General features: G+C 51.1%; 10 protein-coding genes across 10 annotated transcripts; 5 read left to right on the top strand and 5 right to left on the bottom strand.

The window, feature by feature from the left end:
- Positions 1 to 3,755: 3,755 nt before the first annotated feature.
- LDX57_005840 (uncharacterized protein) lies at positions 3,756 to 4,613 on the bottom strand (the record flags this gene model as incomplete). The annotated part of the gene is made up of 1 exon (XM_046087526.1): positions 3,756 to 4,613. The coding sequence occupies one exon, from the start codon at positions 4,611 to 4,613 to the stop codon at positions 3,756 to 3,758; it is 858 nt and encodes a 285-aa protein (XP_045943493.1).
- Positions 4,614 to 4,923: 310 nt separating this feature from the next.
- Positions 4,924 to 6,064, bottom strand: LDX57_005839 (putative formamidopyrimidine-DNA glycosylase; the record flags this gene model as incomplete). Its single annotated transcript, XM_046087525.1, has 2 exons — positions 4,924 to 5,425; positions 5,472 to 6,064. 2 exons carry the CDS (start codon positions 6,062 to 6,064, stop codon positions 4,924 to 4,926), a joined length of 1,095 nt encoding a protein of 364 aa, XP_045943492.1.
- A 464-nt stretch (positions 6,065 to 6,528) lies between these two features.
- LDX57_005838 (MIX23 family protein) lies at positions 6,529 to 7,202 on the top strand (the record flags this gene model as incomplete). The annotated part of the gene is made up of 2 exons (XM_046087524.1): positions 6,529 to 6,601; positions 6,664 to 7,202. The coding sequence occupies 2 exons, from the start codon at positions 6,529 to 6,531 to the stop codon at positions 7,200 to 7,202; spliced, it is 612 nt and encodes a 203-aa protein (XP_045943491.1).
- A 609-nt stretch (positions 7,203 to 7,811) lies between these two features.
- On the top strand, positions 7,812 to 10,217 carry LDX57_005837 (peptide alpha-N-acetyltransferase complex A subunit NAT1; the record flags this gene model as incomplete). Its single annotated transcript, XM_046087523.1, has 2 exons — positions 7,812 to 9,705; positions 9,754 to 10,217. 2 exons carry the CDS (start codon positions 7,812 to 7,814, stop codon positions 10,215 to 10,217), a joined length of 2,358 nt encoding a protein of 785 aa, XP_045943490.1.
- A 498-nt stretch (positions 10,218 to 10,715) lies between these two features.
- On the bottom strand, positions 10,716 to 12,162 carry TIM54 (Tim22-complex subunit TIM54; the record flags this gene model as incomplete). The annotated part of the gene is made up of 2 exons (XM_046087522.1): positions 10,716 to 12,022; positions 12,075 to 12,162. The coding sequence occupies 2 exons, from the start codon at positions 12,160 to 12,162 to the stop codon at positions 10,716 to 10,718; spliced, it is 1,395 nt and encodes a 464-aa protein (XP_045943489.1).
- A 714-nt stretch (positions 12,163 to 12,876) lies between these two features.
- LDX57_005835 (uncharacterized protein) lies at positions 12,877 to 13,326 on the bottom strand (the record flags this gene model as incomplete). The annotated part of the gene is made up of 1 exon (XM_046087521.1): positions 12,877 to 13,326. One exon carries the CDS (start codon positions 13,324 to 13,326, stop codon positions 12,877 to 12,879), a length of 450 nt encoding a protein of 149 aa, XP_045943488.1.
- An 822-nt stretch (positions 13,327 to 14,148) lies between these two features.
- LDX57_005834 (uncharacterized protein) lies at positions 14,149 to 14,768 on the top strand (the record flags this gene model as incomplete). Its single annotated transcript, XM_046087520.1, has 2 exons — positions 14,149 to 14,427; positions 14,490 to 14,768. The coding sequence occupies 2 exons, from the start codon at positions 14,149 to 14,151 to the stop codon at positions 14,766 to 14,768; spliced, it is 558 nt and encodes a 185-aa protein (XP_045943487.1).
- A 1,488-nt stretch (positions 14,769 to 16,256) lies between these two features.
- nar1 (iron-sulfur cluster assembly protein NAR1) lies at positions 16,257 to 18,066 on the top strand (the record flags this gene model as incomplete). The annotated part of the gene is made up of 2 exons (XM_046087519.1): positions 16,257 to 16,364; positions 16,423 to 18,066. The coding sequence occupies 2 exons, from the start codon at positions 16,257 to 16,259 to the stop codon at positions 18,064 to 18,066; spliced, it is 1,752 nt and encodes a 583-aa protein (XP_045943486.1).
- Positions 18,067 to 18,629: 563 nt separating this feature from the next.
- Positions 18,630 to 18,932, top strand: RPC10 (Rpo12/RPC10 RNA polymerase subunit family protein; the record flags this gene model as incomplete). The annotated part of the gene is made up of 2 exons (XM_046087518.1): positions 18,630 to 18,829; positions 18,908 to 18,932. 2 exons carry the CDS (start codon positions 18,630 to 18,632, stop codon positions 18,930 to 18,932), a joined length of 225 nt encoding a protein of 74 aa, XP_045943485.1.
- Positions 18,933 to 19,354: 422 nt separating this feature from the next.
- Positions 19,355 to 20,720, bottom strand: TRP4 (anthranilate phosphoribosyltransferase; the record flags this gene model as incomplete). Its single annotated transcript, XM_046087517.1, has 2 exons — positions 19,355 to 20,320; positions 20,394 to 20,720. 2 exons carry the CDS (start codon positions 20,718 to 20,720, stop codon positions 19,355 to 19,357), a joined length of 1,293 nt encoding a protein of 430 aa, XP_045943484.1.
- Between the last annotated feature and the right edge of the window lie 262 nt (positions 20,721 to 20,982).

Genomic DNA, 20,982 nt, shown 5'->3' with positions numbered 1-20,982 from the left:
GCCTGAGACTGGGGGCAACGAAGCAGCAGTAGTTGCGCCTAACCGCGCCTCTGGGCGGCGCTAGATAGACTTGAACCACGAGATGAGGTCCTTGATCTGAAAGTCCTGGGGGTCTGCTCTGCGTCTTCGACGCAGACTGGGACCCTCAGTTGCAAGGAAAGACCTACCTGGCCTTCGCACCAACTCAATGCTGAACAATGTAACCTAATCCGGAATAGCTTCACACTATACACGCGAGCAGGTCTTTCCGCAGGAAGGTTCGACTTCGCGCAGCCTATGCGAGCATTACCCCCGGAGCGGTAAAGGCAGCTCCCGAGGGCTCCTTCCTTCACAGGAGACTTATCTGCACCGGACACTTACTTCCCTCCGACCTTCCTTCTCTTTTCCTTTTCTCTCTCTTTCAATCACCTTCGTCTAGTGTGCCCTGTAGCAGGTTTTCATCGTGAACATCGATTCCATCCAAGCTCATGGTATGCACCTGATCACACACTGCACAACAAGGGCTTACAGGCAATCAAGAATCGGCGTTGCAGATATCACGAAGCTGAAAGCGAATGGCTTCTATAATGTAGCTAAGTCATGGACACAGCCTGAAGTCAGCTGGCTAACCAGACTGCAGATTTGGGCATGCTCGAACTAGACCCGGCACATCTGCGAATCTTCAACACGGGGCCCCTCCGCTCGTCCTAACAGCCACTGTGAGATCCGATTCCTTCAGGACTGTGTCGAAGTACGACACGCCGGATGAGATCTCCCAACGAAGCCTGCAGACCATCCACAGCCAGGGAGAGCTAAGTCGCATTACCATTGACGAAGCCCACTACGTTAGCGAATGAGGCCACGGCTTCCGTCCTGCCTACAAAGAGCTCCCCTGGTTCAAACGAGTCTTCAATATCCTATTTGCTGGCCCTTCAGCTGCTGTTCGCTCGCGCGTCGCGTCGCCCGCGTCACTCACCCCCTCCTTCCCATCAGCGTGGACACACACACACACACGCGCCTGGTATACTATCAGAGAAGCTCTACACCGTTGCAGACAGCCAAGCAGGAAAGCCCTGGCCGCGAAACGGCTTAAGTTGAGACCGTTGCGGAGACCAGCCCAGCTCGGTAGGGTCACTACCTTACCTAGCTATCTAGGTAAGGTAGCATTCGGGTGGGGCAACAGGTTCCACTCTGACCCTCGCGAGGTATAGTCAGACTGGCATGGTATAAATATCTTTTACTTACTTGTCAGACCTGTTTAGAATTGGTCGCAAGACCAGTGGATTAAAGAGCAAAGTTAATCCTGTGTCGGATGAGCATTGGTATGTTATATCCACTAGCCTGTACCTTCTAGAAACGGTACTAATATCGCATGTAGATCGAACCAATAAAGCCCATGCACAAAGCCACGGCCCGGTCTCTCGTTATCCCCGATGAACTAGGCCAAGGAGCTAGCTCTTACAACGGAGTACGGCGGGCCATAGCCGCCACTCCGCAACAAAAAAAAAATCCCGAATTCTGCCGGCAGAATCTAGACAGGACCCTTTATAAGACGGTTATTTATTGTGTCATTAAAAGACTAGAATATTAAGTCAATAGTTATAACGTGCATTGTTTTATATAATGATTTTTTGTGGTCATTCGTTTGTCACATTTTTATTATTGGATGACGGACGTTGTTGAGATTGCAGCGGGTGCGTTTGTTTCAAATTTGTATGACACTATATATGGCGGATTGGATGATAGAATTAGACCTCGGCAGAGTCCGTCCAACAAGATCTGAAAGGTGTCCAAAGTCCATGAATACCGCCCAAACCCGCCCATCTGCAAGGTGCTTACCGTATTTACCCATATAATATATTGTATTACTAGTGTATTACCACTGTAATGGGCGGACAGGTCAAGAGGTGTCCGTCCATGGACGGACTCTGCCGAGGTCTAGATAGAATCATGTAAAGATTCTATGTTAGTTTTTTGGTTCAGTTGAAAGAGTAGTGTAAGAGGAGTAATGGGTGGTCTAATCTCTCAATTGAGTCAAAAGACTAACATGGAATCTCGTAAAAATTCCATCATTCAATCCGTTATATATAGTGTCATACAAACTTGGAGCGAGCTCACCGCTGGAAGTCCAATAGCGTTCGGTGACAAATAGATCATTCATTACTTCTTTTACAACTTTGTTTTGTTTTAAAAGGGTTTTAATCGAGTAAATAATGAAATATCAATTAGCTTTTTGATCTTTCTACTATCTAAAGTAATTCTATATAGCTTCATGAACGTGTGTAGTAGGCGGTTGAGCGAGCGGTGAGGGGAATTTTTTTTGTTGCGGAGTGGCGGCTATGGCCCGCCGTACAACGGAGTCACTGTCGCTCGGGCAGTCCTGCACCACGTTGCCACACAGTACTAGCCCGCGAGGGTCTCGCTGTTAAAATTTCTTTGGGAAGAGCCCGGGCTTTCAATAGCCCGCGGCAAACGGGCTTCCAACAGCCTGCAGTAATCAGTCATGGCGGTTAGTCAGTCCTCTATTACATGGATGCGAGCACTCTCTCTAACTAAATCTATTGTTCGTCTGTCGGCAGTCATGCTTGTGTTTACGACTGTGTTTATAACTCTTGTTATATATACAGTACGTATAGCCTATGGCAAAACAACTCCAAACAAACAGAGAACAAGTGAACGCAAGCTTATCATTCAGAAAGAGAAAACAGACCCCGAGCCCAAACGAACGGATACGACAACCATCCAAAGAAGATTGATATCAATGATATGTTTAGAAAAGGGATGCAGGGGATGTAAAAGGCCCCCGTTACTGTTTAGAATTGACGGGATAGATCAAAAACTACAATCACAAGTTGTTAAAACTTGATTGGTATAACTGCTGGGGTTTAGTCTAAATTCTAAACCTCTGTGGGAAGGCTTCGGCTTGGAAGGCCAGCAGCTAGTCAGCAGCGAGAAATTATGTCTTGTTTTGGGATGATCTGCGGTATTTGAATAAACGTTTCAACGTCTTAACCATAGATATGTCTGCTCGGGTGCCCAATTAATCAAAATTCTATTTGCCTAATAAAGTCTATCCATTAAAACAACAGATTATACAGGCGATTCGTCGATCGAGGTAGAATCTCGATCTATATACTATATAATCCTATAATTGTAGAAGATAGATAAGAACAAAGAGTAATATAACTAAACCAGCTGTTATATGTCTACTGCGTGCTTACCACATCTTTTATTATACCAATCCAAAACCCTAACATTTGATTATCTTATCATTGATATAATAGAACAAATCTAGTAAGGATCCAGTCCCGAAGCCACCTGTTGAAGATCCAAACATAATCAAGAACGAACCTACGTCTCTCCCGAAAGAAGACCAAAAGGGTAACCAAGATGAACTGTCATGGGCAGAGTTGGGTGAGCAAGATTGTGTGATGGCTAGCCATTCACGCGGGCTACGTATAGCGAAGTTATTCAAAACAAGAGGTTACATCCGGAGTCTGTCCAAGTAGCGCTTGGGATATTGACCCTGGAGGGAATAGGTATATATTAAATGATAACGAAAACGTTGTATGCAGAGATGGGCAATGGTCTAGTTGGGAGTGCCCCCCTCTTGAACTGCTTGCCTATTCGGGTTGAAGTAAGAGAGCCGGATTCAATTTTAAATATGGTAATAAGCCATAGACATATTGAGCTGTGGTCAAATTAACTATGACTCTTGCTGAGATAAGCGGGCTGGTGGTGAATCGTTGACTGACCGTGTAATTGGCGCTGGTCGATCACACCCTCAGTCCATGCAGTTTGCCGTAGAATACCTCAAAATTCGAGCCGGGGCTCACCATGTTGTCTAAGACGGCGAACACGATCGACTCCCACCAGCCCTGGAACTCGTTCTCTTGCAGAACTTCCATCCAACAGTCGGCGACCTCATTATTGGGATTACCGAAAACACCGCAGCCAAGCGCGCCTAAGACTAGCCGTCGGTGCCGATTGAAAGCCGCCACGCGGAGCACAGAGCGCATTTTGGCCTTCATCAAGTCTCGATCGGCGGCGTATCGGTATTTCGAAAGAGCAGCCCCGGAGATCAACTCCGGATCTCTGATCGCAGCCACGCTGATCACGCTGACAACAGGGAGCTGGTCAGGCTTCTGTAAATTCATGAGCCTGTGGCCCTTGCTGTAATTCTCACGGAAGACGACGACACTTGGGGCGTACAAAACGTCGTGACTCCCCATGGGGTAGTGTCGTCTCTTGAGAGTGAAGCTAAGGCTACTTCGATAACAGAGTTCCTCCTCCTGGGCCATGGCTCCATTGAGCCAGCCTCCTCCAGGGTTCGTCTGGTTGGCCATGTTCAGGACGCATACATGTTTTGCGTGGTGGGCGCTGGAAGGACCTGAACTCGAAAGCGCACTGGCTATATCGAACGTGTCGCCGTTGATGACCTTGACCTTCGCAACCAGGTTCGGATGGAACTTGAAATTCAAGGGAGCCATCTTCGCGTACGGGCAATAGTGTCCATCTGGGGGAGCCTGAGGCTTCAGTGCCAATACCCCGGGCAGCAGAGCTTTGGTTTCTTCCGCGACTCTCCTGAGGTCAGGTTTGCTTCCAGAAGGCTGGATTTTGAATGCTTGCGCCATTGCAGTGTGGGAATTATCGTGGTGTGGGAGCGAGATCGGAGATTTCCTCGAAACTCAGACAGATAAATGAATGGAGATAGAAGATTACTTCGAAGAGAAAGATTTTACTGAAATTGTGGGTTTGAGGTCAGCCTCGTATTCCAGGCAGCCAAGATATTCAGGCCTCCAGCCTGATCTCCGAATATTCCACTATCATATTCTTATTGCCACGCATCCTATCTTCCTGGTAAGAGAATGTACTTGCATCCATATTATGTTTGGGTAAGCAGATGCAATTCTTTTTCGAGAAAATAGCCTGCTCGAGCCTAGCTCACTTCCTCGAGCGCGTCGAGCGTCGTCGCCCTAAACCTGTAGCTTTCTCTTCATTCTCTTCCTTGACTGGAGGCTGGACAGGAGGTTTGGGCGTTTTCTTAGATTTGGGCACTGCCTCCGAATCACCCCCTTCCTCCTTGGCTTCTGCTCGCTTCCTCTTGGAGTTGCTTTGCGTGTCGCTAGTATCTTCACCACTGGCACCTTTGGTCACCGGCCCTGTTTTCTTTTGCATACTAGGGACGACGGCGCTGGTTCTACCACCAACAGTAAGGAACGTGATCCTTTCACCGTTGGGTAAAACAGACGGCGTGTTTTTCTTTCCCTTTCCCCATCGATGTTTGAAGAGCCAATCCTCAGGGAATTTCTCCGAGTCTGCTAGCAGATCCACCGACGTTGAGCAGACATAATGAAGGGAGGAATGAAGCTTTTTTATTTGATCATCATTAAGAGAATTGCTGTACTGTTCGGGGTGTATCCTCGCATGGTACAGGATTTCGTCGCTGCGGAGTCAGTATTCAGGTCTAGCTGAGTGAACAAAAAACTAACCCCATCCAATTGCCAATACCACTTATATTGGCTTGGTCCAGAAGAAGAGCCTTTATTGGTACCTTCTTGCTTTTCAACTTGTCTCCCAGCCAGCTCTCCGACACCGCCTCTTTGTCGGCCACCGGATCTGGGCCGTTTTCTTTGAGAGGGCTGTACTTGCGAATCTCCTCCGCAGGACAATCCACGAGCCTTATCCTGCTAAGTCTGCGGGGGTCGACAAATGCAGCTTCCGTTTTGGGGTCTCCGTCGGTTTCGAGTAAGAACTTCCAGTATTTCGGTGGCCACTCCTTATCCTCTGGCTTGTCTGTTCTGTAGTAATACGTGTCGGCATTCCTTATCTTGAGCCAACCGGTCATACCAAAATGCATGACGGGATGCGGTGGTGAGGACATGGCAATCCAAAAGTATTTCCCCTGCTGTCCCGCACCCACTACTTTCTTGCCCTCCATGGCTTTCTGAAACTCAGAGCCACTCGTGCCAGCTTTGCCGTATACGATGTCATCGTTCTGCGTAGATACTTTGGAAAGCGTCTTGCCAACAAGATGTTGACGAATGAAGTGGACGATGCGCGAGACTTCAGCTAGCTCAGGCATGGCGGCGACGGATACTCTGCCTTTCCAAGAAGAACCAAAAATTGGCTGCTCCGTTGTATGGAAGAGTGGTCTGTTGATATGCGAGGAAGCGCGTTGCCTATGGGTCACGTAGTCCCGTGATCCGGGGCTGATCAATGGGCTGCTAGCCTGATCAGGCAGGCAACTTATGATACCATCCCGGCCGAGGGACTTCTTCCATCTGCTCCATACTTTGTACACCTTTCCCAACCATCAAATCCAACGAAACAAAACCGATCTTTGAGATTTTTCCCACAGTGCAGGCTATACGCTCAGTCGTAACTGGAACTATTGGTCAACAATTTAATACACCAACCGACACTGTTTCGGTGTTTCCCATTTTGCCTACGGCGCCAATTGATTAATCTAGTTTTGTCCCTAAGAAATCATTCAATCTGGAGTGGTTCTGGTCGGAAAAGGTCAAAGGAGACGGAAACGTCAGGAAAATGTCGCGGGCTTCCTCCACTTCGGCACCCACGCTGAGCCCACGATTCTGCTTCAATGAGAAGCTGCTCACAGGTTAGTCCCTATCCCGGTTACTGGTGGCGAGGAGCAGTGCTCATACCTACGGGTCTATACAGACTTTCTTCGCCTCTCTAGGACTACGATAGATGACTCGATAAGCCAAAATCTGAACGCCTTGTTCACTCCCTCGCAAAAGGGGTTTGATCCTTCCTCAACTGCGGTGCGCCAGACAACGTCAGATACAGAAAAATCGATCGATCCCGCCGCCTGTCAGGGATTCAAAGAGAATGTATTGTTCCCTTCGTGGCAGACACGCTCCGACGTGCTCAACTACTGCGCGGGTGTAGCCACAAGCCCTGATCCGGACGACCCCGATCTCGTCCTCCGAGAAACCGAATCTGCAAAGGACCGAGAGCGAGTTGTTGATGAGAGACTGGACCCATATTCTGCTCGATTCTTCCCCCGGGAAGCGCGCACAGAGTCACTGGCGAACGTAGTCCGAACACAACGCAGCGTGGAAGAAATTGTTCGGTCTCGGACATGGGGTCTAGTGTCTGAAAGATGCGGCAGCTCGTCTGCAGGGTGGGGGGAAGAGCTCAACAGCTGGCGCGAAACACGGCAGCCGCGACAGCAGGCGCCGCCAACGACGAAATAAAAGCCGGAATTGTGGATGTATATAAACGAGACATGTATGATTAATTGCATATAGTAAGGGAGGTCGCCTTGCAGCGTGGAAATCTCCCATTTTGCTTCCTCGGATTCATGTAAAAGCTCACCGGACCTAAAAGTCTGTTTTCGGATGATTCTGGAGTAGCGATTGCCTTTCGAATTTGACCCAAAATTGAACAAAATCCTAACTCGAGCCCTCGAAACAATCGTGGTGGACTTGACCGGCCAGGAAAGGGAATGTCGTAATAGCCCGGCCCTAAGCTCTTCGCTGCCTGATCGACAAGTCAAGCCGTTCCCGGAGGAAAGAGTCCCCGCGCACATCCAGCTTCAGTTCACACACAGTTACTTGGCAACTCCCTCACCTCCGCCAACCTCCCACAGCAGCCACAATGCCGCAACAATTGAGCTCCAAGGATGCGTCCTTGTTTCGTCAGGTGGTTCGCCATTATGAGAACAAGCAGCACAAGAAGGGTGGGTTGTCCCGTGCGATTGGACTGGGCTGCGTGGTATGACTGACCATGGTTAATCCTCTACAGGAATCAAGACCGCCGAACAGATCCTTCGCAAGAACCCCACCCATGGCGATACCCTCGCAATGAAGGCCCTGATCATTAGCAACATGGGCCAGCAGGAGGAGGCTTTTGCGCTGGCCAAGGAAGCCCTCAAAAACGACATGAGGTCGCATATCTGCTGGCACGTTTATGGGTTGCTATATCGGGCCGAGAAGAACTACGAGGAGGCAATCAAGGCATACCGGTTCGCATTGCGAATCGAACCCGACTCCCAACCCATCCAGAGAGATCTCGCTCTGCTGCAGATGCAAATGCGGGACTACCAGGGCTACATTCAAAGTCGTAGCGCTATGCTGCAGGCCCGCCCGGCTTTCCGACAAAACTGGACGGCTTTGGCTATCGCGCACCACCTCGCTGGTGACCTGGAGGAGGCGGAGAAGGTGCTGACGACCTACGAGGAGACTCTCAAAACGCCCCCGCCAGTGGCCGACATGGAGCACTCCGAAGCTGTCCTGTACAAGAACACCATCATGGCCGAAGCGGGTAAGATCGACAAGGCGCTGGAGCATTTGGAAGCTGTGGGATACCGATGCACCGATGTTCTGGCCGTGATGGAAATGAAGGCAGACTACCTCCTGCGACTGGACCGAAAGGATGAAGCGGAGGCCGCCTACAATGCCCTCCTCGAGCGGAACCCGGAGAACTCAATCTACTACGATGCGCTGATCCGAGCCAAGGGAATCTCGGCGGATGACCACAAAGCGTTGAAGGCTGTATATGACTCCTGGGCGGAGAAGACCCCGCGCGGGGATGCTTCTCGCAGGATTCCCTTGGACTTTTTAGAGGGCGATGATTTCAAGCAGGCTGCCGATGCCTATCTGCAGCGGATGTTGAAGAAGGGCGTGCCGTCTCTTTTTGCCAACATCAAAACCCTGTACACCAACACGGCCAAACGCGACACAGTGCAGGAGCTGGTTGAAGGCTACGCTTCGGCCCAAACCAAAGAACAAGCCAACGGCGACAACACGGAATTCCTCTCCTCTACCTACTATTTCCTGGCTCAGCATTACAACTACCACCTCAGCCGCAACTTGCCCAAGGCGATGGAGTACGTCGACAAGGCTATCGAGCTGTCTCCCAAGGCCGTGGAATACCAAATGACGAAAGCAAGGATCTGGAAGCATTATGGCTATGTTGAAAAGGCTGCGGAGGAAATGGAGAAGGCCCGACTGCTGGATGAGAAAGACCGTTACATCAACTCCAAGGCCGCCAAATACCAGCTCCGCAACAACGAGAACGACAAGGCCCTCGACAACATGAGCAAGTTCACTCGTAATGAGACTGTCGGGGGTGCGCTGGGCGATCTCCACGAGATGCAGTGCGTCTGGTACCTGACCGAGGATGGAGAGGCCTATCTGCGACAGAAGAAGCTTGGGCTTGCTCTCAAGCGACTCCATGCCGTCTACAACATCTTCGACGTGTGGCAAGAAGATCAATTTGATTTCCACAGCTTTTCTCTCCGAAAGGGTATGGTCAGAGCCTACGTTGACATGGTTCGCTGGGAGGACCGTTTGCGTGAACACCCCTTCTACACGAGGGTGGCTCTTGCCGCCATCAAGGCGTACCTGCTTCTCCACGACCAGCCGGATCTCGTTCATGGACCGTTGCCTAGCGGTGTTAACGGCGCAGGCGAGGATGATGCCGAACGTAAAAAGGCCCTCAAGAAGGCTAAGAAGGAGCAGCAACGACTCGAGAAGATTGAGGCCGATAAGCGGGAAGCGAGAAAGGCAGCGGCTGCAAACGCAAAGAGCACGGATGGAGACGTGAAGAAAGAAGACCCCGATCCGCTTGGAAACCAGCTTGTCCAGAGGCAGGACCCCCTGAAAGAGGCGACCAAGTTTTTGACGCCATTGTTGGAATACAGCCCCAAGAACATTGAGGCGCAATGTCTTGGGTTCGAAGTCTATCTGAGGAAAAGTATGTTGCCCTGCTGTATATACCCTGTGGATTTACTAACATGCCCAGACAAATACGCGCTTGCCCTCAAGTGCCTGTCCGCCGCCCATGCGATTGATGCGTCCAACCCGACGCTTCACGTTCAGCTCCTCCGATTCCGGAAAGCTCTGGACAGCCTCTCCGAGCCTCTTGCTCCCGAGGTCGCAGAGGTCGTCAACACCGAATTTGAGACGCTGCTCCCCAAGTCCCAGAATCTGGAGGAATGGAACAACTCGTTCCTTGCCGCGCACAAGGACAGCATCCCGCATACGCAAGCCGGTCTGACATGCGGGCAGCTTCTGAAGGCGGACGCGAAGCCTCAGTGCGAGAAGGATCTCACGGCGACCCTCGATTCTGACCTCATCTCTCTCGAGACCGCCCTTGCCGGTCTCGATCTGCTGAGCGAATGGGGAAGTGACCAAGCGTCCAAGACGGCCTACGCCGAAAAGGCTGCTAGCAAGTGGCCCAACTCGACCTTGTTCCGTCAGGAATAAATCAATCTTAGCCCTCAAAATAGCACCCGAAACGTTCAGAATAGCTCGCCGGGGTAGCTGCGTCTGATCTTATCTCTGAATATAGAATTTCTTCAAATCTCAGCCATATATTAGGATTAGAAAGCCCGACATGGTAGCTATGCTATCATTCCCCATAACAAACACGGCTCATGGGTATCAAGCGCCCAGAGCGGCAATACAAAAATCAGGCGGCACAAAATGCCCGTCCCTGATTTGCATCACAGTTTTGGGCTTGCCCCTTAGTCGAACTGGGTCTCGCATAAACTATGTGTACACAAGCGGTCGCTCCAATTGACATCTAGAATGACGACGCGCAAGAACTTGTCATCTAAAATCTGCTAGTATTTAAGGCTCATATATAACGCCAGAGTCTAATTAATATACAAAGCTGAGAAGTTGTGGTACAGTAGAGTGGTGGAGATCTTTGCTGCAGTGCAAGAAAAAAAAAGTCATTCAAAATGCGGTCCGTAAGCCGCATCACTCCTCATCAATGTTGCCCAGGATAGGCTTCCTTCTGAGGGTGGCTTCATCCTCGCCATAGCCGTATTTGATCCACAGGTGTTTCCAGAAAGGAACAGGCGGGGGTCTCTCTTCGCCGAGGATGTATTCCGCGCCCTCGAGAATGCGTCGCGAACGAGCCTCCTCGTCAGACGAGAGGATGTAGCGCTGCATCCGCGAAGCGATGCGGGGATCCATGACAACTTCGTCGACCCATTCGCGTTCCTTGTCGGGATTCGACTCATCCGTCTTGTGCACGGATTTGTGCCATTCCAGCTCTTCCTCCTCGAGGAGAGTCTGCTGCTCATAGTTGCCCGAGGATGATGGACCGGCATCAACGTTCGGGGTGCTGAATTCAGACTCTAACGAACCGTCGTGGTAGGGTCTGGTGCTCGACGCGAGGACGATGCCAGCGACGTCTCGGCCCACGGTGTCGGCGAGGTGGCGCTGGTTTAGGTATCGCCAGACTCTGATCGGGGTGTTCAAGAAGCCCAGGATGTGCGGGAAGGCGATTGGAGCCGATCCGTCCAGAGACTCGGGAAGAGTGCGCGGGAGACTTTGCGACGAGTAATCGGCAGGAGCCAAGTAGGCCGGGGTCGGACCGCTGGGCTTCGGCTTCTCCTCCTTCTTCTCGGGTGTTTCGGTCTTTTCGGGGTTCTCGGGTGCGGGATTGCCATCGTCAGAGGCTTTGACTGCCTCTGCTCCCTCGGACGGAGGCGCGTCCACAGGCTCGGCGGCAGGAGGGTCGAGAGGTCCGAGCCAGCCTTCATGAAGACCGCGAATGTATTCCTTCCAGGTATGACGTCCAATCACCAAATCGCCCTTCGGTCCTGGTTCATCCGTAACACCGATCTTTTGTCGCGCGTCGGCCACAACGTCTTCTATGCTGGGTTCCTCCACGACGCTACTCGACTCGCCTGCATGCCTTCTCACCTTGCGAATCCGCTCCGAAAGGGCGGCTCTCACGTCGCCTTGTCTCCTGCCTTCAATGACTTGGTAGTCCAAAGCCGCGGCCACTAGGATGGGCTTCACGTATTCTTTGAAGTGGTCCCTGGCGTTGCGGAGTCCGTCACCCGGGGGAGCGGACAGATATACGGTAAGCTTTCGGCGAGTCTGGTCGACCGGAAGGGATTCTTTCGACAAATGCGCCACCAGATCGCACCACTTCTGTTGCGTACGACTCTTCTCTTTGCGATCGTAGATGAGGGCCGCCGTGAAAGAACCGGTGATGGTGAGAAAGATCATCCAATTGCGGGAGGGGAGCTTGAAGCGAAAGTTGGGCATTCCTGCAACAAAGTATTAGTGATTGACCACAAGTTTAGTCAAATGGGTCAATACCCATCATTCTCATGGCTGGGTTCTGCGGCTTGGGAGCCGGGGCAGAAGCCGGGCCTGAAGCCGGAGCGGGTTTCGAAGAGTCCGCCATGGTCTCAGGCGGAAGGGTAAAAAATTAAGGATATAAATACAAAAAGTAACTCCCGTCAATCATCCAGAAAGTAAAGTCCAACGGGAGAAGAGATCGTGTGCTTCCCTCGAGAACAAAGAAAAAAGTTCGGGATGCCTGCCACGCGCCGTCGGATTAACTGTTCCTCCGGCTCTTTCCCGGGGTACATTTACGCCAGATCCACGACTTTGAGTGTAACGAGATAAACGATGTTCTATCATTATGAATCATAGATATGAATTCAGTACAGGAGCAAAGGCACAGCATTCTATCATATATCATACCCAACTACTTCGCGATGGCTTTTACTAAGGTGTAGGTACGAACTAAACATTATCAATATGAACACAGCTATTTAAGCTGCTCGCAGGGTCTCATATCCTCGCTTGACTCTAACGCGTTGGCTCGATCTAATTGACGTGACGGCCCTCGATATCTCTAGATACCGCCTATCGACACGGAGAGTGCAATTACATGCTCATCGCGAGCCTAAGATCACGGCCGCCACGGACCAGACAATCGCGGTAAACTCCGCATCGATTCGTCCCCCAGCGGCCCGCATTCCGTATGATGCTGTGTAATCAAGACAGCGGAAGGCGCTGATGACCACATCCCTATTTGTTTCATCGGGGGATAGCTGGAAGCGTTGAGATCCCATCCCCTATGCGGAGCTCTGGATCCCCCACGCTTCTCTTATTAAGGGACACTCGAAACCCCTGGGGGTGAAACGGGCCGGGCTAGGAGCTGGCTAGCCGGTTCTAATTGCCTGGCATGATCGCAGTAGAAGTCTCTCTCTGGGCGGTAGAATCCCCGCTCTTGCATCACCACGCGAATGTCCTGCGCCTGCCGTTGCAGGGCTTCCGATTGCTTTCGAATCTCGTCCTCTTGGGCGGCTATTTTTTGTCCCAATTGCATTTCATTCCTCTTTTGTTTGTGGGACACCCTCGATGCATCGCTGTTAACGTTGCGCTTGTTTGCCTGACCCAATGAGCCCTGATAAAGGTCCGAGACACACGGCATCATCCCTTGGGTGAAGCATTTTGTGGCTGGGTCCCACCCACCTTGATCGCCGCCGCCTCTTCTCTTGATTGCCTCTGGCCTGCAGGTACGGATGGTACCTGGCGGATTGGGTCCGCCGCGGACCATGACCGTGGGTGCGGGCGAGACAGTGGTGCATATGCTGCTGTTTTGGACGGCGACTGTCGTCTCACTTGGCTAAAGGCTGAGAGAGGGGCTTTAGGGCCAGTCTCCTTGTCGATGTCCTCGGGCGTGGCTGGTGTAGGGATCGTGAATTCTGCAGGCTATTTGGTTGGGTTCATCTGCGGAGAGGGCGATGACGTTATTTATTGGCGCTGCGAAAGGATCCGGAACTAACCCATATAGACTCGATTGGACCCCAATGTGCCCGTCATCCCAGTCGGCAACCTGCTTCAAATGGGCATCACTAGACATCCCACCCGTGATGATGGACGCTCGTCTCTTCTTGGGACCGGGTAGATGCGATATTCCAGAGACATGGCTACCAAACGAGGACGCCCGGGAACTTGATCGCCGGAAGGAACCTAGAAAGGAAGCAGTAGGTGCTGCAGTTCATTGATGGTTTGGATAGACCATGCCATGTTCGGAGAGGGAAGTAGGCACAGACCATTTCTGGCGAGCATAACTCACAGTCATCATATTCGGCCGAGTCAATCACTCCTCGACATGAGTGTTTCCTATCAGTAAATTGGAATGCGCGGCCTTTCGATGACAAGCAGCTCCTACAAGGCTGCGGTCCAGGGCTGCCACCTCAACTTGCATCAGCCTGTGGTGGGGTTGTGCGCTACCAAGCTGACTAGGCTATTCAATCTTTCTGGACTGACAAACAGATCTTTAAATTGCCAGTGGATATGGCCTGTCCGACCAAGCGAAGACTGCACGGTGGTATGGCTGTGCCCGCTGGCGGTGGAATTACGGGCGGCCATCGCCATGCTCTACCGGGTTCGTGAGGGCATTCCTCCCAGAGTCCCAGGCCAGAATGTGGTCTACATTGTGGGCGAAATCAGTGTTCACAAGGTGGCCGTCGTTGGATACTACCAGGAACAGGGCCTTACGGTTTCTGGAAGCATGGTAGCAGAAGTAAAGCGCGATCTGCCGAGCCTGCAATTCGGGCTTCTGGTTGGCATCGCTGGCGGTCTCCCATCCCCAGCGAGGGATATACAGCTTGGGGAGGTGGCCGTAGCAGTCCCGGAAGGAGACCGTCCGGGTGTAGTAGATATGATCAGGGAAAGGCGGGGGAAGATGATCGATTTGAGCTCAAGCACTGGCAGAGCGCAACGCATCATCTACTGCAGTCTATCAATATCATTCGAGCGCACAATGAGTCGGGGTTCTGGCGGCACTTGCGTATCGACGATCGCGAATTCCAGAAGCCAGACGGTCAGCCTGCCCATGCCAATGTCCACTACGGCACCGTTCTCTCCGGAAACACCGTTATCAAGTCCAAGGCAAGGAGAGACTATCTAAAGAACCGATATGGCGGCATCACAGTCAAGATGATGACCCGTCTGCCAGTGGCGGTGATCGGGGCATCGGCGATAGAAATGTAGTGATAGAATGCTTAAGCTGTTGGTTAGTACGGCCCTCGCTGTTAGGCCGTCTACAGCCTATTCACTGAAAGCCCGCTGATTTGTTAACTGCCCTGGTATGTTTAGACCTGTCACTTGAAAGACTTGGAATATGTGATAGGGAAGTTATGGTGAATGAAGTTGAAAGGGAATGAATCCAAGGAGAAGACATTTTCACTAGGGCAGTAGGCTTCTCCCCGCTGCATCTCTCTTCCTCTTTCCTCTCCGCTTTCTATATCTTACTACCTCTGTTTCTACACTTCATGGCTCTTTCAAAGCTGACATCGAGCCTTGACGGCTTACATACGTTGATCAGCCGGGGCTTGACTGTATATATACATACACACCAATAACACGAGGTTTTCAACAATAAAAGAAAAATTATTGTTTAAAATGTCGACGGACTTGGGTTTTCGTTTATACCTTGTCTTGAGCCCACTCCGATAACTACGTGAAGGGAGAAAAAAAAAAGAATGGTAAGTTTTGTTCTTCAAGTTACCCTCACTACACCGGAAGAAATCAAATCAAGATATGATATATATACAAATACTAATAGATGATAACTAGATAGTGTCAACAGTGTACTCTGCTCTAAGTAATGCAATAGTTACAATGCTGGCCAATTACCCTTCCAATATCCCAATCGTCAATACCACTCCGACAGAAAAGAAAAAAGAAATAACCAATCCTCAGGACCAGGTATATTATACTAGTTTAACTTTTTTTATTTGATTATCTTATCTAAAATACTAATCGATATAATAGAAAGATTCTAGCAATAAAGATCAGAAAGAGCAAGGATCCACTTCCAAAGCTCCCAGTGACAGTCTCAAAGCCTTTTATGAAAGAACCAGAGAGTGTCAAAACCGATCCTATACGCCTCTGCCGAAAGGAAATGAAAAGGGTCATTACAGTAGACCGACATGGGCAGAGTTAGTTCAGGATGATGAAGATTTTTTGAAATCGACCTAGGCGGAGGTACTATGGAGACGGACGAATAAGTAGCTATAGACATCAAGTTGTTGCCTCCGGCACACAGATTGATCGTATACCAATCCACAGCTTGCCTACTAAGTCCCGAAGAACTTCTTGTCCCCCTAAATGATCTATATCATGATTACATAGAGTATAGAAGCGGCAGAATCGGGCGGAGTGATAAAAGCGGAGAGCTTATCAGCGCCGATCGCGGGGGACTCGTCTAATCCGCGCCTCGGGATTCGTCGCCACTGCAGCTGACAAAGCATTCGCTGATTTCATTCGAATCCGTCCTTCTTCTATCAGTATCTTTTCTCCATCTTTTCTCTGCAACATTTTCAAACCCTTTCTAATTTCTTTATCTTCTCCTATTTTGAAAACACTGTTTTTAGATTCCACAAGTATTATATTCATCTTCTATAATCCCTTCTCGCTCATTCTTATCGCCGTTATACTTACCCAGCCTTCGGCGGGCACCCCGCGGCATCTACAACCATGAGCGCAATCCTGTCGGCCGATGACCTGAATGATTTCATCTCTCCCGGTGTCGCATGTATCAAACCGGTGGAAACCCTTCCGGCGAAAGAGCCTTCAGCCTCAGAGGTGCGCAGAAACCACCCCCCGCCCTCCCACCACCCAGGTATTGATTTGTATGACGCAGAACCCCTACGAAGTAACCAAGGAAGACAAAGTCCAACCTGAAAACCTCCCACCGGCTGAAATCTCGTTGACGGACTGTCTTGCATGCTCGGGATGTGTTACCTCTGCCGAGGCCGTATTGATTTCCATGCAATCGCATGCGGAGGTTCTCAACACACTTGATGCCTATCCAGAAGTATCGTTTGCCCATCCAGAAGTCCAGGGAAGCGAGGGCCGAATATTTGTCGCCAGTGTCAGCCCTCAGGTACGAGCGAGTCTGGCCGCCACATACAACATCACCGAGCAGGAGGCAACACACATGATCGATCAGTTGCTTCGCGGGCCGAAAGGGCTGAGGTCTGGTGGCAAACATGGCAGTGGATTCACATGGGTTGTTGATAGTAACACCTTGCGCGAGGCGGTTCTTGTACTCACGGCAGATGAAGTTGGCGAGACTCTCTCGAGCGATTTGTCAGACCCCCTTAAACCGAAAAAGCCTGTTCTGTCCTCGGCCTGTCCAGGTTGGATCTGCTACGCCGAGAAGACACATCCATTCATCCTTCCTCATTTGTCTCGACTGAAATCCCCGCAGGCACTATCTGGCACCTTCTTGAAGACAGTTCTGAGCAAGGCCCTCAATGTCCCAGCCTCACAGATTTGGCACTTGGCCATTATGCCTTGTTTTGACAAAAAACTTGAAGCCAGCCGAGAAGAACTTACCGATGCTTCGTGGTATACTCCGGGAAGCACTACCGAATCTCGTGCCCCTGTTCGCGACGTGGACTGTGTGATCACTACCCGCGAACTCCTTACTCTGGCTTCTTCGCGCGGCATTTCTCTTCCTTCCCTACCATTGCAACCGCTACCCTCGGCCTTTTCACCACGATTTCCAGATGCGACCCTCGATGCATTCCTATTTTCCAAACAATCTTTGTCGAAACAAACGATGAACACCGGCACATCTGGGGGATATCTTCACCATGTTCTTTTGACCTTCCAAGCCAAGAACCCGGGCAGCCAGATTGTAACTCAGCGCGGACGCAATGCCGATGTTGTGGAGTATATACTCATGTCTGCTGGTGGGGAGCCTCTGATGAAAGCCGCTCGCTATTATGGCTTCCGCAATATTCAAAATCTTGTCAGGAAGTTGAAGCCCGCACGCGTGTCAAGGCTTCCTGGCGCCAAAACTCCAGCAAACCGACGTTTGATGCCTCGCAACGGGGCCTCTTCTGCATCAGGCAGCGATTATGTCTATGTAGAGGTCATGGCGTGTCCTGGAGGCTGCACCAACGGAGGAGGGCAAATACGGATCGAGGATGCTCGAGAGGTCAACTCGACTCTTCCTCAAGAGGAACCTAGCATCTCGACAAAACCAACGCCGCATGAGCAGCGTTCGTGGCTGGCTCGTGTGGACGAAGCATACTATTCGGCAGATTCGGATGCAGAGACAGAAACAGAGACCCAGCCACCACTTACTATCTCGGAAAATGAGACCCGAGTCCACGAAGCTTTGCGCTACTGGTCGAACTTGACGGAGATTCCGCTTGCCAAACTAGCCTATACCACCTATCGTGAGGTGGAAAGCGACGTGGGAAAACCTCAGCCAGCGCCGAACGATACCACGCGGGTCGTAGAATTGGCTGGAAAGATTGGCGGTGGCTGGTAGGTAATGAGTTTCATATCCACACGTTGCGATGACTTTATACCCACGAATTTCATGTTTACGAAACCTTACATTTGCATTTGGCAGATAGACAGATAGAGATAGTACAGTACTTATACCTGAAGTTAGATTGTGGATGTTTTTAATGGGTGTGATAGATCAAAATGTCATATAACAATAAATCAACTGAAGACATTTACCTGTGAGATCTTGTTTAGGTAGATATCCAGAGATTCTTCGATTACAATGAGTAAAGCATTATGATTGGCCACCTTTCATACCTCGTTCCCAAAACAGCTAGTTCAGCTAACGGCGGCCTTAACCAGCAGGCCGACGCCGACCAGCTGACTCAGCCCCGCTAGATTTGCGCGAAAAGTTCCAGAACTGCCCGTTCAATGCGACCTGCTTCCTTTCCCTCAGCCTCCACAAAGAACCGCCGTCGTATCCGATTCCTGGCCTGCCAAATCGCTTCTCCAGCTACGTCTTTCATCCCTGCGACCTACACGCCGTCCGGATACGAGCCCTTAAACCAACCGATACATTTTTTCCCGCCGAAACCCGCCATCATGTCCCGTGAAGCTTACCAGGTGCCGGCTCAGCTGAACCAGAATGCCTTCAGCACCGACATGGGTGCTGGTGCCGTCGACGGACCCTCGGTGTTCTACCGCTGCGGCGACTGCTACGCCCGCGTGTCGCTGAAGAGGGGCGACCAGATTCGGTGCAAGGACTGCGGTCATCGTGTGCTGTACAAGGAAAGAACGAAGCGGTAGGTTTCGATGATTTTTATGCCCCGTCTTTCAGGGTCATGGGATTGGAATAAGTGCTGACGATGGTCATACTATAGGATGGTCCAGTTTGAGGCCCGATGAACTCGGATTTAAGCTTTGTTGCTCGAAGCGGAGTAGGAGTCAGGGGGTAGACTGAGTGTCGGATGGATTTGAACTACCTTTTACGTGATATGCATTCTGCGGCGCTTGGAGTTTATCAATATTTCGATTTGTTAAAATTACTGCGATCCAGAGGTTGTAACTCTCGGGTGAGATGTGAGAGCGAATTCCGTTTCGCAAGCATTGCTCTAGAACCTGGGAGACTGGGAAAGAATAAAAAAAAAATCATGAATACGTTGATCATTGTGCTTTACATTGCTATGCCTTATCCAAATCAGACCCAGATGTTCCACCCTAAACCGTCCCAAAGACAAAAAAGAAAAGAAAAGAAAAGAGACAAAAACCGAGAGGGTGTTGTGTTGAAATGGCAGAAATGACAGAATTCACTTCACCTTTAAACAAATTTACTGGAGCTTATTGGAAATCTCAATGAATTTCTCAAAGGAGTGGAGAGCGGCACCGCTCTCCACGGCCCAGCGTGCTCGCCGAACACCCTCCTTCCAGCGCCCTCCGCCAGGTCCGCGCTCGGTGATTACCTGGCCGTTGTCACCGGCGCCCATGTTGCTGGTCTCGGCCTCGCAGATGCCCGAGGTCACCAATAGGGAAGCAACGTTCATGAGCACGAAAGTTAGAATGGGGTCATCCGGGGGCAATTCATTCCGCAGGATACTCATGAGCTTGGCAGCGTTGTCCTTGGGCATCTTTCTGCCGTACACTGCGCTCAGAGGGTGGGTGGGCAGACCAAAGTCAGAAGGATGCAGTTGGAAGGTTTCCAACTTCACCAAGGTACGAGGGGTCTCTTCCTCCTCATCACCGGAGGCGTCGTCGTCAGTCGGGCCCGTGTAAGCCGGATTGGGGTATTCCGAAAGCTTCCAGCAGTTTGTCTTGCCCGCACAGCTGATTTCATCCATATCCTCCTCACCGCAGACGACCATGGTCTTGCGACACCCAGTCTGGCGCAGAGCTTCTGCGAAGACAGGACCGAGGCTCTGGTAAGCTACGCCAACCACCCGGGCCTCCAGGGCCCAATCAACAGGGTTTGCCAGAGGGCCCATGAGATTGAAGATCGTTCGAAGGCCGAGTCCACGGCGAACGGGATTGGCATACATCATGCCGGGATGGAAGTTGGGCGCAAACAGGAACGCGTAGTTGGTTTCAGCGTACACCTGATGAATGTTTTGGGCGGAGACCGCAGAGATGTTCGGAGAAACTGGCGAGACGGCATTGAGGACGTCGGCGGATCCAGAGAAAGACGTCTGTGCCCGGTTTCCGTGCTTGGCCATCATGAGGAACGGCGAGGCAATAATGGAGGCCGTGGTAGAGATGTTGAACGTGGAGTGGGAGTCACCGCCGGTACCGACAATGTCGCACTAGAAGGCGAAGCCGGTGTTAGACAGGATCGACACTTCAGGAAAAAAAAAAAAAGAAAAAAGAAAAACTCACCAGACCACCCCTGTAGTTCCCCTCATTCTTACCACGGGACTTGATGACCTGCTTCAAGGTCGCCTTATCCACCTGGAGAGCGGCTTCTCTCATGCGATGAGAGCACTTGGCGATGACCTCCGCATCTCGGTCCTTTCCGGTGGAGTGCAAGAGGGTCAATAGAGCGGCCGTCTGGATAGCAGACAAACGATCCTCAAAAATCAATGCGAAGGCTGAAGCGATATCGGCCGTATCGACCGGTAGCTCCTGGTTTGGATAAGCAAGCTTTTGAAGGAGGGGTGAGATGGAGACGTGCTCCGGTTTCTGGTCGTAGGCAGCGGCAGACATTTTGGCAATGATGACCTCCAAGCCGCTGTCACGACGGGAGTAAGCCGAATATATAAGCCCGTCTTAGGGGGAAGGGAGGAATGAGGATTGAGTCACCTTGCAGCTGAATGCCCCTCGGTTTCTAGGGACGCGCAGGCGTAGTCAGCACAGCATGCCGCGGCAGAACCTTCACCGCCCCAACTCCGACCATTCCCCTTTGGGTCCGCAAGTTTCCGTGATATTTTCAGCCCGTCGTCCGTCGTTCCCTTCACCTCGGTGAGTG

This window comes from Aspergillus melleus (genome assembly GCF_016097325.1).
Source record: "Aspergillus melleus strain CBS 546.65 chromosome Unknown contig3, whole genome shotgun sequence".
In the NCBI taxonomy this organism is placed as follows: Eukaryota; Fungi; Ascomycota; class Eurotiomycetes; order Eurotiales; family Aspergillaceae; genus Aspergillus; species Aspergillus melleus.
This window is presented reverse-complemented; position numbering and strand designations above follow the sequence as displayed.